We start from the raw sequence: 14719 nt of genomic DNA, 5'->3' as shown, positions 1-14719 counted from the left end.
AGAGGTTGAACTGTTCTAATTTCTTTGTAATGTCCAGCTTAAAGGGGTAAGAAGTTTCCAGGAAAAAAATAAAATATCACTGCCGACTGGAATGAGACCTACAGCCATAGCTAGTACAATAATGGCGTTAAAAACAGGATACAGTGCCGATAGTGTATCGGTGCATGGGCTCGAGGATAAAGAAATGAAAAAAGAGAGAGAGAGAGAGATAGAGAACATAGTCGTACAGCAACCTCTCTTTTTTTTTCTAATCCTAATCGCCACTGGTTAGCCTTTGCATCTCCTGGTCGTTGAAATAAAGCTTACCGTATCATCAATGTGGAGTAAACATGAAGTCGGAAGCCACGTTCGACACCTCCTTTCTGTGTATCGGCCTATGCAATCATGACTTGCAGCATGAGATTCATCATTCGGCATACTTATGTTACAGTGCTATTATTTGCATTTTGGTAATTGCCAGTAACTAGCGATTGTCCCCAGCAGGAAGTCACTCATACTTTTCTCACAGAGCACAGATGAATTCCTAGACACGTTAAGCATTTTTTATTTACCATTGCAGTAAAAATGGAGACATCTTAGTTCAATTTATTATCCATTATTCCGAAAAAAAAATATAAATGGAAATGGAATCTATTGCCAAGCTCGTGCAAACTAGGGTTCATAGAAATATAGATCTAATTCTCTTAGCATCATATTTCTTGATAGAAAGAAAACAAATTAATTAATAAAGTGTTTGTTTCAAAAAAAATAATTTTCAAAATAATTTTTAAAATTTATCGTATTTGTTTATTATTAAAAAAATATTTATTTATTATTAGAAAATATAGCACTTTTCAACCAAAGAAATATTTGGTTTGGTTTGAAAAAAATTATTTATATTATATTTTAGGCATAAAATACATTACAAAAGTTACTAAAAAAATCAAAAATATTTTATTATGTATTAATTATATCAAATTTAATCATGAATTGTTATTTTTTTTTTCAATCTCATCCTTTAAAATTTATTTTTTATACTATCTTCGGCATTTTTTTTCATTGTTATTTATTCTTTTGTGATTTTTTAATTAAATTTCTTTATTTATTAAATTTGACAATTAATTTTTATTACTATATATTTTATTTAAAATAATTTATAAAATTAATTCTTTTTTTCAATTCCATCCCTCTTATTTAATCTTCATTTTTCTATTTCAAATCATTCATAAAATTAGATTTTTCTGGTTTATTTTTTATAATATAGCCAATCATAAAATAATTTACTTTACAAAAATCTCCTAAATTGCTTTCAAAATATAAACTAGTTTCCATTAAACTAACAGGCCCAAAAAAATACAACAAGGAAGAGGGGCGATCGAAAAATAAAGTAAACTACAGACGATATATTCACAGCTATTGATAGTCCTGGTACCCGTAAATTTATATATTCAATTAAGAGGCACAAAATCCCTCCCCTCATTGAACAAAAAACAAATGAAGAAAAAAAGAGAGAAAGAAGTGAAAAAAGGGCACAATACAGGGTTTATAAATTCACTATGATTATGTGCTCCTGTAGTAGTAATTAATTATCTCGAAGGGAAACAAAGTTGACATGTACAACATCAAAATATACCATCACCTTCGAGCGCCGTTCACCGGTCTATGAATTTCCAATAAGGGCATCGATCAAGAGTCCATGATGATCACCAATCCACCCCAAATCGAAAACAAAAAAATAATAATTCAAGAGTCTCAATCAAAACAAACACTCATGATGATGTAGCAATCTGGACATTCCTCGCCATTTTCTCAGCAATCTGAGCCAAAGATTGTAGGTTGCACCGTACAATTGTCTCAACAAAACTGCAGGTGTCCTCTTTAGTATTACCAGCTGGTACATCTACGACGTATGATTCAACGACAACTGTCCCTTTCCCATTTGGAGAAGCATGAAGCGTGGTAACAGACCGGTAGTTATTTAGCCTGTGAACGCCGCCGACCACACTAAAGCTCAGAACATGTTGTTCATCGTCAAGAATTTCAAGCCTCTCCGTGCTTGATGCTGCAGGGAGGCCAGACACCACGTGTACCTCCCTGACGGAACCAACGTTTCCGTCTCCGTCGATGACATGACAGCTCTTAACAAAATGCTTGTAAGCCTGGGGGTTATCAAAACGACGGACTACCGACCAAACGGTGGAGACTGGTGCATTGATGCTCTTGACCACCACGGAGCAGCACTGGTTGGGCCCCACTAAACGCGTGTGGTGGCAAGAAACGTATTCAGGCACCGGAGCGTCCCATGTCAGCGGGACCCGCCATGTGTTCTCGGTTGTTTGTGTTTGTTTGTGGCAGGCAAGGGTGGTTGTTGTGGCGGGGATGGCGGCTCTCTGGAGCTGTAGTGACGCAGGCATTTTTATCTCTCCGGGATTTTTGTTATTACCGTATTTTTTGCTTGGTTTTATAAAGATTGTGTAGGCTTAAGATTCATTCATGGATATATATGCATAGCTATAGAAGAGGGGATTGGGATTTTAAGTGATTTTGGCTGCCCACTTGGATTAGTTTGATGTTTTATGGGAGAGATTTAGTCTGGTGTGAGAAATATTTTGAGGGTGATATTATCAAGTAGCATATGCAAAGACTATGCAAGTTGATGCTCAACTTGCAACTTCTTTGGACTTTGTTTGGGGATATTATCCCATCATTTATTTCAAAACTACAAAATTGCCACTTTGTTCATGTTCTTTGTTTGGTGGGTGATTGATACAAATGTATACAGTTACCTGTCGTTTTCCGATTTCAGGTTTGCCAACTTCTCTTGCAAATTAACCAAAAATTAATTGAAGGGAGTTTTAATTTCTCTGCAGAGGGGCCATAGAATTTTAATTTGGTAATAGTAGACTCCTAGGCAATATCTACAAGCCTACAACTCCCAAATTTTGGGACACAGACTATTGCATCCTGGCAACGAAGTTTGTCTGGCTTGTTTGTAATTGTATTTTAAATGGTATTTTAAAAAAAATTATAATTTTTTTATTTTTTTGAAATATTAATATTTTGATAGATTGATATTAAAAATAATTTAAAAAAATATAATTTTAATATATTTGTAAAGAAAAACTACTTTAAAAATTACTTGATTTGCTCACATAACTGGAGGCTCGACGATCTGTTTAGTTATTAGATCTACTCTTCTTGAAGAAAGTTTAGATGTTATGCTAGTAGGACACATTTTAAAAAAAACTAAAATAACATGGATTCCAATGCCTGAATCCTGATTTTTAATCTTTGGTGGCTTTTTGATGGACTGAAAATTGTCGAGACAAAAGTACGCACCGACTCGAGTGGCATTCCGATTTATTTTGATTAGTAGATGTCTTTTTCCTTGCCCAGTCTTGATGAAGGCATTGGTGGGTTGTTTTTCTTAAGGGTCAAATCTGTCACATCCCCCCCTCCCCACCCTTCTTGTGGCCTGTTGGTCAGTCGCTAATTCTTCGGTAACTTCGGTTTCGGATAATCCGTTGAACGATAATTGGTTGAACAGTCATGTAATATAAACAGCAATTATTATTAACCAATGATGGGCCTTCGATAGGAACCCCCCACCACATGTATCATGTTTTCGTCAAAGAAATGGGTTTCTTACAGCATTGGTGTCCGAGATTCAATTTTTTTTGTCAGTGCACAGTGTTAACGATTTCCGTTAATTTACGTGGGATAACGATTCCTTCTACGCCCATTAAAATAGAATTTCTCTAAAACTATTCAAAAATGGGGTTCTTTAAAGTAAAAAAAAAAAGTGTTTTGTATATAATATCCTCCGAGGAAAATTCAGACAATAAATAAAACCTCACACCCTGTTGGCATTATAAATATATGCAACTGGAATCACATTTCGTCACCCTGGTCGTCATCTATGACAGAAAATTATTCATCTTGGTCGAGAAGAATTTCCGTTTTCAAAGTATAATTAAGATGGACGCAACTCAATCAATTAATCTGGGTTTTGGTTTGTATTCAAAAGCATGGAAAATATGTATAGAAACAGAGAAACAGAGCGATTCTATATGGCTGTGTAAAAACAGATCTTTATGTGTTTTTTTCTCATAAAAACATAAACACTTGGTATCCAAATAACCTATTCATATGAGACTGGAAGGTTTATAAAATAACAACAAAATAATAATAATAATACATTGTCTTTCACAACTTTTAATGGCCAAGATTAGAACATATAATCTTAACCGTGCAAGCTTGACCTTTAATCCTATGTATTTCGGTGTCAATCTTTTTAATATCCATCATTTAACATGCCTTGTGAAGATCCTGGTGTTGTCAATTATATGGTCTGACAGTCACGTTTGTCTGAAAGAATTAATTTCTGACTGAAATTCTCCCAGGCTAGGTGGAAGAAAGCTCCTTAATCTTGAGGTCTGGGAGCTAGTTCCGAAATTTCACTAGATGCCAACATCGTTCTATATCAACACTTTTGTGAAACTTCTAGAGAACGGGGGTCAGATTGAGGGCTAGCAAGTTCCTTTCCACGACATTTATTTACTACAATTATTTTTCCGTGGCTATGCGTACGTGAAGGGGTAATTCAGTGACTTCGACCATCCAACTTGGGGCTTTATATAATTCCATACCAAACTTTAATCATCTCTCTGCTCAAGTAGCTTAGCTAGTTGGGGTAGTACCGTTTAGTTTACTCTTTCGTCATCTTTTTAACTCTACTTTTTTGTCCTTTCCTCCATATTTTTCTATCTTGGTATCAACTTCCATTAATCAACTTGATTGTTTTTAAGTTGAGACCCCTCTTCGGTTTATGGAAGACAGGAAAACGAAAGGGAACACCCACTTTGTGCTCTTATAGGAAGACCCTGTAAGTTTAAAGTTTCCGTGTTATCAAACCTTAATTAAAGTTAAGATTCCTTCCAGTTTTAACCGCCCTTTCCAGCAATTTGGTCATACCTTTACAACTCTCACTCTCCTCTCACTCTTGGGTCAGGTAGAATATTGAACCTTTAATAGTGTTTGGTAGCTCTACAATGATGAACAGGATAAGATATATTTTTTTAAAGTTGTTTGGTGCATTCATGTACACTAGGTGCATCCATATACAATACAAGGTTATTATTATTTTTATCTTGTTAAAAGTTGTTTTAGTATAGAAATTTTTGTTTTATTAAAAAAATAGGATAAACTTGTCCAGTTTTCTATACAAGGGTTAATTAGATTAATTTATAAAAATAAAAATAATTATTATTATAATTTTAAAACTTGATAAGAAAATCAATTTATGACAAGGTTTTTTTTACAAATCGCGTTGACCATTGACCCGGGTCAACGTAATAATAAAAATAGTTATTATTATAATTTTAAAATCCGGCTTGGAACTGTACCCAAGAAAAGGGTTTGAGTAGCAAGTCAAGTTAATTATTGATCTGGATCAATGTAAAAATAAAAGTGATTTTTATCATGGTTTTTAAACCTAACTTAAAAGTTGACTCATGATAAAGCCTGAGTCTTGGTTCGGGTTGAAAATTGACTAGAGTCTATATAAGAATAAACGTAGTTATTATCATAGTTTAAAAATCTGACTAGGAGGTTGACATGGAGCAAGAATTAGGTCACGGGTCAAGTAAATCATTGACTTAAGTTAACTTAAAAATAAAAGTGATTATTATCATAATTTTAAAACTTAATTCGAGTGGAGGCTCGAGTCACTGATCGGGTTAAATATTGATCAAAGTCAATTTAACCATTGGTTCCGGTCAGCATAAAGATACAAATTATTATTATCATAGTTTTAAAATTAAGTTTGGGGTCAACCCGGGGTAAAACTCGAGTCATGGGTTGTGTTGACCATTAACCCGAGTCGACATTAGAATAAACATGACTATTATCACATTTTGGACATCCAAATTGAGGGTCGACATGGAACCAGACTTGGTTTTCTTGCCGAGAGGGTTAATTAGAATTAACCCAAAATAACATATGAATAAAAGTTATTATTATAATTTTAAAATTTAACTCGAGAGTTGACACAAAATATGACTTGAGTTACAGGTACATGAGGTCAATATGAGTTGATCAAAATTAAAATAAAAATGACAGTAGCCCTATTTTGAAAAAAAAACCTTTGGCAAAAATCAATGGTTTTTTATCCATGTTTCGATATGTTTCATATCGAGTGAACCCGGATTTTTGACCTGGTTGAATCAAATCAATTACTTTTTAATTTTTTTAAATCCAAGTCCATCTCAAGTCAACTTTTTTTATTTAATATTTATCAAATACAAAATAAAATAAATAGTAAAATTCAGTCCAATACACATTATATACAAGACAAGTTATATGTTCCATTCATTCCTGTTTGATCCGATAACAGCATCCAACGTATCAAACACTATCTAAAGAACGGGTGGCAATAATTAGTTATTAACCTGCTCCATTTTATGAAGGGGTTCGAGGATGACTTTCTTTTACTTCCTCTCTCCCTTGGCTTTAAGTATTTTCAAATGGAAGAAAACCACCGTTTGTGTAGATTAATTAAGGGTAAAAATAAATCTTAACCCGGTAATGACCTGTCCAATTTTTTGCAGTGTTTAGTACATATTTATTAACCTCAACTAGAGAGGTTAGAATATTTATTTTCGCAGGCATTCGAAACCCTAAACATCCAACTAAATCAAAGCTTGTATTAAGTGCTAGAGAGAAATCTCTACCCAGAAATAAATAAACAAAAAAACCCACCCCCCACACTTCATATACTAATGCCAATTGAAAGCCGTGCAGTGCATGCAGTGGCAAGAACATTCACCCAATCTCCTCGAACAAAAAAACAATCAAGCAATACGAGAGATAGAGATTATAATCTGAATAGTAGCCACGTTGACTCATTGGCCCAATATACTAAATACGGATCCATGGAATTCCTTGTCGAGGACATGAATGTGTTGTGGATTATACGAGAGAGAGCCGAGTTGAAGTTTTAAATCTGTACAATCAAGTTGCAATTCGTGTTTATTTTAGGTTCGCCGACTTGGATTATACCCTTACCGGTGAGTGTTTGGCTTGAAGAAGCTTCTAAGAGCTGCTAGTCGAGGTCATCCTTGAAGGGGCCAGGGATCTTGGCACTTGACACTATTTTAAAATCTGTTGAATGCAACCCAACCCAGCCCATGGTTTTGGTACTTGATACTGCTTTAAGAATCTGATTTTTTCCTTTAAAAAAAAGGGAACAAAATTAAGCCTGGCAAAGGCCTATTGAAGACTTCAAAGTCAAAAGTGTAGTGTGGTGCCTGCTAGCGATGCACCTATATACCATCGATGCCAACTCGGTTTCTTGTTTTAACATTGTTATTCCTAGAATGTAGAGTATAGTATTTATTGTTGTTTAAAGTATTTTTTATTTAAAAATATATTAAAATAATATATTATTTTAGTTTTTAAAATTATCTTTAATATTAGCACATTAAAATGATTTGAAAACACTAAAAAAATAAAATAAAATAATTAATTTTTTAAAAATATTTTAAAAATATAAAAATAAATAAAAACCCGGGTATCTGCATGTATCTACACATGCCAACCAATTACAATTCAACTAGTATTAACATTTAACTTGCAATTTATAAAAAAAAATAAAATAACACACAATACCTCCACATCTTTTCGGCCCAATAAGATAACCGCATAATTAAAAGAAGTTTTTGGGATTATATTAGCATGATATTTCCAAGGGGTTTTTTTTGTTGTTTCAAAAATTTGTTAAAATAATATATTTTTTATTTTTTAAACTTTATTTCTAACAACAACAAATAAAAAATTTAAAAATTTAAAAATCTAAATTTTTTTAAAAAGCATGGCAAGAATACTGAACGGGACCAAATTATCCACCCGTGTCTTTGCTCAGAGCCCTCGGACAAAGAAGGTCCCGTTCAAGCGATACGCTCACAGCTCACAAATTAAAAGAGGTTTGATCCAGTGATGTTCCAGCGTACGTGTGTCGGCCGCCTTTAGACCAAAATAGGACGGCTGGCCTGACGCCCATTAATTTTAATCTCGAAAAAAAACAAAGAAAGCTCGACCCAGTTAATTATACGAAGCCCAAGGAGAAAAGCCTAAGAGTAGAAGAGGCTTTCTTGTAACCAGTCTCCATGATAAAACCGAAGCCAGTGATCATTGAATTATTCTTTTTTTTTTTTTTAAGTAATCACTGATACAGTTTCATGGGCCTGAGTAAAGGAAGTTGGAAAGCTTTATGGGTAATCATTAATTACTGATGCAAAGCGAAATCATAAATATAATTAATGACTACAAGAAGCATTCCCCAATTATTAGAAGAAATCATGTCCCATGTAAAATGTGATCCCAGAAAGCATCAAAACAGAGAACTTAATTCCTAGCAGTTTATGAGATGATTCAGACAATATTTCAAGCTAAAATGTAATTACCATAATGCGGTCAATGCAGGCAGGTATCAAGGCACCACCAGATTGGCAGATTCTTCAACCTAACAGCACTTGGAAATGAAATGACACAACAATAAACAGATCATTAAACTAAACTGCATTTGGACGGCATTTATCTTGCTGAGAAAGAAACTGCTAGAACATCCTGGACATGGATGGAGCTTTTTCTTATTTCTGAATAGCTATGACATGGCTCAGCAAGTTACTATATTTGCTGTCAGCTTCATTGCGGAAATTATTAGAACCTCCAAATCCCCAGAGAAGCATAAGCAATATTGAAAGCCCTGACTGACGTAAAATGAAAAACAGATATAATGATTAAGCTAGAGAAAAACAAGGAAACTGTAACAAAACCAGGCAGTTTCTTGCACTATATTATAATGAAGGTAGTCTCCAATCAACTTGTTGAAGCCTTCTTATTCTTCATTATCATACGGAATGACTTCACCCGGTCCTCCTCCACTATCTCCCTTAATACATCATCCTCAATCTTTTCTGCCAACCAACGAGAAGGGTCCTCCACAGATTCTTCACTAAATATCACGCGTGAGACCCACTCCTTCCATGCCGTCCTGTGGTGCTTGTCTTCTTCAACTGCGCCTGTTGCCAGAAGCTGATACACATAAACCATCTTCTGTTGTCCAGGCCGAAAGGCTCTTGCAATAGCCTGCTTTGTCATGGAAGGATTCCACTCCGAGTCCTATAGAATTACCTGTGATGCGGCTGTCAAACTTATGCCCTTGGCACAAGCTGTAATTGATGCAAGCAAAACCCTCGAACGCCCTCCCTATTCCTCAAACTTATCCATCACTCTTCCTCGTTCAAACATCTCTAGGTCCCCTGTAAGAACAAGTACTTCTTTACCCAGCTGCCATCTAAAGACATTCTCAAACAGATTAATCTAACGGATATACAACATGAGATTTTGACAAGGGGTGTCAGAAGCTGTGCCTTTATATACATCAATGAATCCATTAGTCATGTTTCTCAGCATATTCAAACCCTGCATTTTCTCTTCAGCCTCGTCCAAATTGATTTTGCTTGCAATGTTATCTATGAAGAATTTTCTGGCCCGAGATTCTAGCAAATGGCGTGCCTTTTGTTCCCCTTTCTTTTTCCTCTTAAACTTTGGGTCTAATGCCTTCAAAACTTCTCTGATAAACAATGGTCTTGCCAGGCAAAGGGTATTGAAATATTCACAGAAATTATTCTGAAATAAAGTACCTGAAAGCAGTATTCTTAGATCTGTTTCCACTTTCATCAAAACCTTTCTCAACCTTGATTTAGTATTCCTGGGTTATGGCCTTCATCTAGTACTAACATTCCAGGACTCTCGCGCAACACTTTAGCCATATATTTTCTGTGGTTGTACATTGAATCTTCTCTCATTAATGTCAGAAATGAGGTATAGCCCATGACAAGCACACCTGGTTGTGCATGCCACTTTTGCATTTTCTCTCAGGCAATCCAAAATATGCACAATATCCTGGCTGGGCCATGGACATGATCCTCGAAGTGCCACTGGAGTCTGCCTGAAGACTGTAGAAGATCTAGTACCATGGATAAGATGAACTGGAACAGGAATTTCCCACTTGATAAATTCCTTGTACCAGGTGTAGAGAGTTGTCTTTGGAGCGAGGACCAGATGCCGTTTTCCTGGAAACAACTTCAGGTAGCTGACAGGGAATGCAATCTTAAGAAAAGTTTTTCCAGCTCCAGGAGTATGAGAGATAACACAACCACCTATCTTCTTAGATGCTTTTTCCATAAGTGCTGCCACCAAGGATCCAGCAATGTTCCGCCATAGGAACTCAAAAGCCTTTTTCTGATGCATGTGTAATTTTGCTTTGAGCTCTGGGATTAAGTCCCACACATTGTCATTCACTTCAAAAGGCACGTCTTCACCTGAAGTATGATTGCTAAAAAGATTCAAGCTCTCATCTTCATCAGGCTTGAGCTCCGAATCTTCTTCATCCCTTGGCTTACTTTCTGCAGTCTGGCTTGTGCGTTCCATCTACAGAAACGAAAACATACATAGAATAATTAGAATTCTGTTTGAACCACCTAGGAAACTGTGGCAAGGACCAACCAAAATCTACAGAGGTGAAATTTTGTATACATTAAACAAGTGTGCAATAGGATTCCTTGCAGAGTATCCCCTTATTACAAATAAAAAGTGCCTCCCCTGCACATTCACTTGTCTATCCAGAGGGGACATAAAAGAGAGCAGAAAAACTGAAAATACCTGCATCATGGGTTTCAAAAATTTGACTTACAAATGGTTCTGAAACATATTTTATTTCAGTTTTCATGAAGCCGCATATATGGCATAATATCCCAATTTCTTCATCCAGTTTGAATTCATGCTGGCAATATTCACTCGAGTTCTGTGTGGTCTGAGTGGAAACTCGAGACTGAAAATCATTGAACCAATGAGAAAAGGTGATAAAGAAAAATATGTGGTACAAGGATATGAATATATAAAAATAAGGCACCTATCAAATCAAATTAACAGTTAGACTACATTATCTTCAAAAATATATGCTGATGGCAGGCAGTTCCATTTCTCTCCACAACATTTCAGTTTCTGAGCTTTCTCCATCATCCTCAACCAAAGAAGGTTCCATTGTCTCCTTCTGATCTGAGCTGTGTTTGGCTTTAAACTCCTCCCACTGGTCAATAATGCGCGGAGCCTCCTTTCACTTGATTGTGGAATCAAAGTTCGTCATATAAGAACTTATGAGTTTATCGTATGCACCTGCGCTGAAGGCTCTCTGCTTGTAAGTCTTTGGCTTACAGGAATCATCCCTCTTTAAATGTGTGGATTGGTATCTTGCTCTTTGAACTTTCTTCCTAGAAGATTTTCCACCCCATCCACTTCCAAACATCATATCTTCATCGAAATCATTCTTCCTTTGTACAAAGTAACCCTTTTTGCTGTAAGAACGAATTGGAAATTCAATACACTCTAGTGGAAAATTATCATTAGTCTTCAAAGGGGAATCATATTGTTCAAAGGTAACCGGATCATCTTCAGTTGGCACAGGAACAATAGCAAGTTGATCTTGGTGTTCTATTCTGTTAGCCACACCCAATTTAACCTCCCTAATTTGGGTTCCGTGCTTTTTTCTGTTAGCCATGCCTGATTTAGCTTCCCCAAGTCGATTTTGGTGTTTTATTCTGTAAGCCACAGCGGATTTTTGGCGCTCCCTTCTGTTATCTATACCTGATTCAACCTCTCCAAGCTCAGCTTGGTGTTCTCTTCTGTTAAACACATTTGATTTAATCTTCCTTGAGTTGGTCTTGGTTCTGGAAACAGGGAGACCTTCCAAGAATTCTAGTTTAGGAGAATTAACTCCCACTTCATTGCCAGTTTTCTTCTGCACAACTTGCATCTGCATGTGTACCAAACAGGTATGCTAATGGGAAGTGCAATTCTTCTTCTTCCTTCCATTTCAGTGGTGTGTATGGCAGGGATCTAACCCAGCCAATTTCCGTCTCTGCAGAAGTATCTCAGGCAAGAAAACGATCCGGTTGTACGTTTCAATGCTTTGACCGCCGCAAGTTCATAACATCATAGCATGGTGGTTTTTCAGTCCCATTTGTGTCATTGATAGGGCCTCGCTCACTACAAGTATCAAATGGGATCCAACTGGACCACAGAAGGGATTGAAATAAGGGGTTGAAATACCGTTTTCTACTTTGAAAGTTACACAGTTTATGTGATTATTAGATTTTAGTGAACAGTTATCATCATCATCACCAACAATTTGGTAGACCACTTTATTTTGTACTGATCTTACATCAAATGCAACTTGCTTCGGAATGGAGGCTGCAAGCAGCCATGTAAGATACGCTAAAAAATTTCCCAAAAAAAGTTTACTTCTTTGCACTAAAGAACAGTCCTCGCAGAATTCCCAACGGTAGAACCGAGTTTCATGTCTGTTGTTGTCTGCTTCACATGGATCATTGTCAAGCTTCTGAAGGATGGAAATTTGGTCGATTCCTACTGCTTCAGTTTCTTTACTGAGTGTTGCTCTCTTTGAACCAAGAGGACCTTGGTTGACATAGAGGTTAACAAAAAATTGGCATGAGCACTGAGATTCATGAGGTTTCCGCTTGATAGAATTTATCCTAGCATCAACCCACACCAGCATGAGAAAGAGAATTGAAATCAACTTCAAATACAAGTACCTTAACTTTTGAAATTTAACTATGCTGCAAAGTTTAATGACAGCTATTTCAAGCAGCCAAATTGATTCTGTGTTGCGTTGCTGATAGTGGTATATATTATAGGAACCAATTCAATGTTTTGTGCATTACGATTTGTATTTATTAGGCCATAAGAATTTTTTTAAGCATGTTAAAGTCCTGTGATGTTTTACGAAAGAAAATAGTTTGAAACAGTCAATAAGCGAGATTGTAATAAGTGTCCACCGTCCACAATCCTTTCAAAGTTACAGAGCTTTCCGTAATGCAGTGACATGACGAGGTCACCCACAGGTTCTGAATTTCCCTCCTCTGAACTTTTTGCACGTTCAGAGAATGAAAGCACACAAACATCAATACCAGGCCTCAGAAAGCTGGTGCAATCAGATAAAGTTGACTTCCTCGACTTCACTCGAATGTTTGAGAAAGGACCCTTCTCCTTAATTCTATGATGACTATCGTCAAAATGCAGAATCATAGCCCCATCCCTGATTTCTATGAGCTCCACGCTTTGCCAAGAGCCGCCGTATAAGGCCTCAAAAGCTATCAAATGGAACATCAATAAAACAATATTAGAAAGATATTTATCACAATGTCTGGTGCATATACAATTCTATAAAATATTTCAGGAATCCATAGCCATTTGAAAAATGAAATTATTCATGCTTTCAACAACTTAAATTAGGATGTTATTTACAATCAAATGCACAGATAGTAGCTTCAGTTGAATTCCGTACTACATAAATGGCAACAACAATTGACTTTTTGACAATCCCATCTTTGCTTGAACATTCAGGGGCCCGGACAATTTGGCTGTGAAAAATATACATAAATGCTTATATAACTTCCACATGCCAACAACTCATGACAAGTAACACGTGAAACTATATTAGCACAGACTATTGCTCAGAAACAACTAAGGTTTATACCTAGTTGTTGGGGCTCACTCCAGAATAAACATAAGAAAAACATCAGGAATAAACAAGCAAGAGAAGAGGAGGGAATTAAAGAGGTAATGCTTACGGTGTGCATTATATGGGTGCTTGGACTGATGTAAATGCTTTCTCTTCATTGTTAATCAGTGGAGAAGCCAATTTTCTTCAATAAACCCTGAAAGCTGAAATACTAGATAAAAAAAAAAATGAATGCTGCAACATATAATCAAGGAGATGCATTCAACTTTGAACGTGTGAACTACATGAAATTCCATCAAAGTAGCTTTTCTTTATTTACTAATTTTGATTTGATGCAAGAGGCGTTTACCGTTAAATTCCAAGTGAGAGAATAGCCGCACAGCAATAATCCAGGCTGCATAAATGAGATTCAGACTATAGATTTGAGCCTCAACAGGTCATCACGGGCTTGCCCTTTTCCACTAGGCTAAACAGGTGGGCACTGACTAGTTCCATGGAAATCATACCATCAATATGGTCATAAATAGAATTCAGTCTGGTGCTATCATTTCCAGGTGAAACAAGACAATGCCTAACTGGTTGATGCAATAAACCCCGCGGTTTATAACGGTTTGGCGTGGTAAAACAAGATAGTGTGATTGGTTTGATGGAATGAACCAAATAACGCATGCCTCGAGCGGACCCATCAAAAAATGCAAAAATTGATCAACCAAAAAAAATAAATTCTTAGAAAAACTCAAGCTTGAACCAGTCAAATCCCTAGTCAGCATCAGTTCTACATCGGAGAGGAAAACAGAGCAGCCGATTGTCTCTAGAACCCGGTGAACACGCCACAACAAACAAGAAAGGAAAAAAAACGGGGGGGAAGGGGGGCAAAAAGAAACATAAGTTATTATATTGAAAGCAAATATACCTGAAAAGAACTACTGGGTATCTGATAAAAAGCAAATTCAGGTGAGTTGTGGTGGAGAAGAGTAGATTCCGGATAGGTCTCCATCGAGTAAGAGACTGAGCCATTAAAATAGAGTTCACCCAATAGAGTAGTTATTGAAAGAAAGAGATGCGTGCAAGCCGGCCTGAATATCCACCTTAATAAAAAAAAAGGGGGGGGGGGGGGGGGAGGGGACTAACTACAAG

The 14719-nt window shown here is 36.3% G+C and overlaps 1 protein-coding gene and 1 pseudogene across 1 annotated transcript; both read right to left on the bottom strand.

The window, feature by feature from the left end:
- Positions 1-1365: 1365 nt before the first annotated feature.
- LOC105118976 (abscisic acid receptor PYL4-like) lies at positions 1366-2642 on the bottom strand. Its single transcript, XM_011017045.1, has one exon. It carries the CDS (start codon positions 2391-2393, stop codon positions 1749-1751), a length of 645 nt encoding a protein of 214 aa, XP_011015347.1. The 5' UTR covers positions 2394-2642; the 3' UTR covers positions 1366-1748.
- A 5709-nt stretch (positions 2643-8351) lies between these two features.
- LOC105119539 (SNF2 domain-containing protein CLASSY 1-like) lies at positions 8352-14677 on the bottom strand (annotated as a pseudogene).
- Positions 14678-14719: the final 42 nt, after the last annotated feature.

This window comes from Populus euphratica, unplaced genomic scaffold, assembly GCF_000495115.2.
Source record: "Populus euphratica unplaced genomic scaffold, PopEup_1.0 scaffold5.1, whole genome shotgun sequence".
NCBI lineage: Eukaryota > Viridiplantae > Streptophyta > Magnoliopsida > Malpighiales > Salicaceae > Populus > Populus euphratica.
The sequence above is the reverse complement of the archived record's forward strand: the minus strand, read 5'-3'. Positions and strand labels throughout refer to the sequence as shown.

Coding starts and splice junctions, on each gene's coding strand:
- LOC105118976 (XM_011017045.1), bottom strand. CDS start 2,393: ATGCCTGCGTCACTACAGCTCCAGAGAGCCGCCATCCCCGCCACAACA.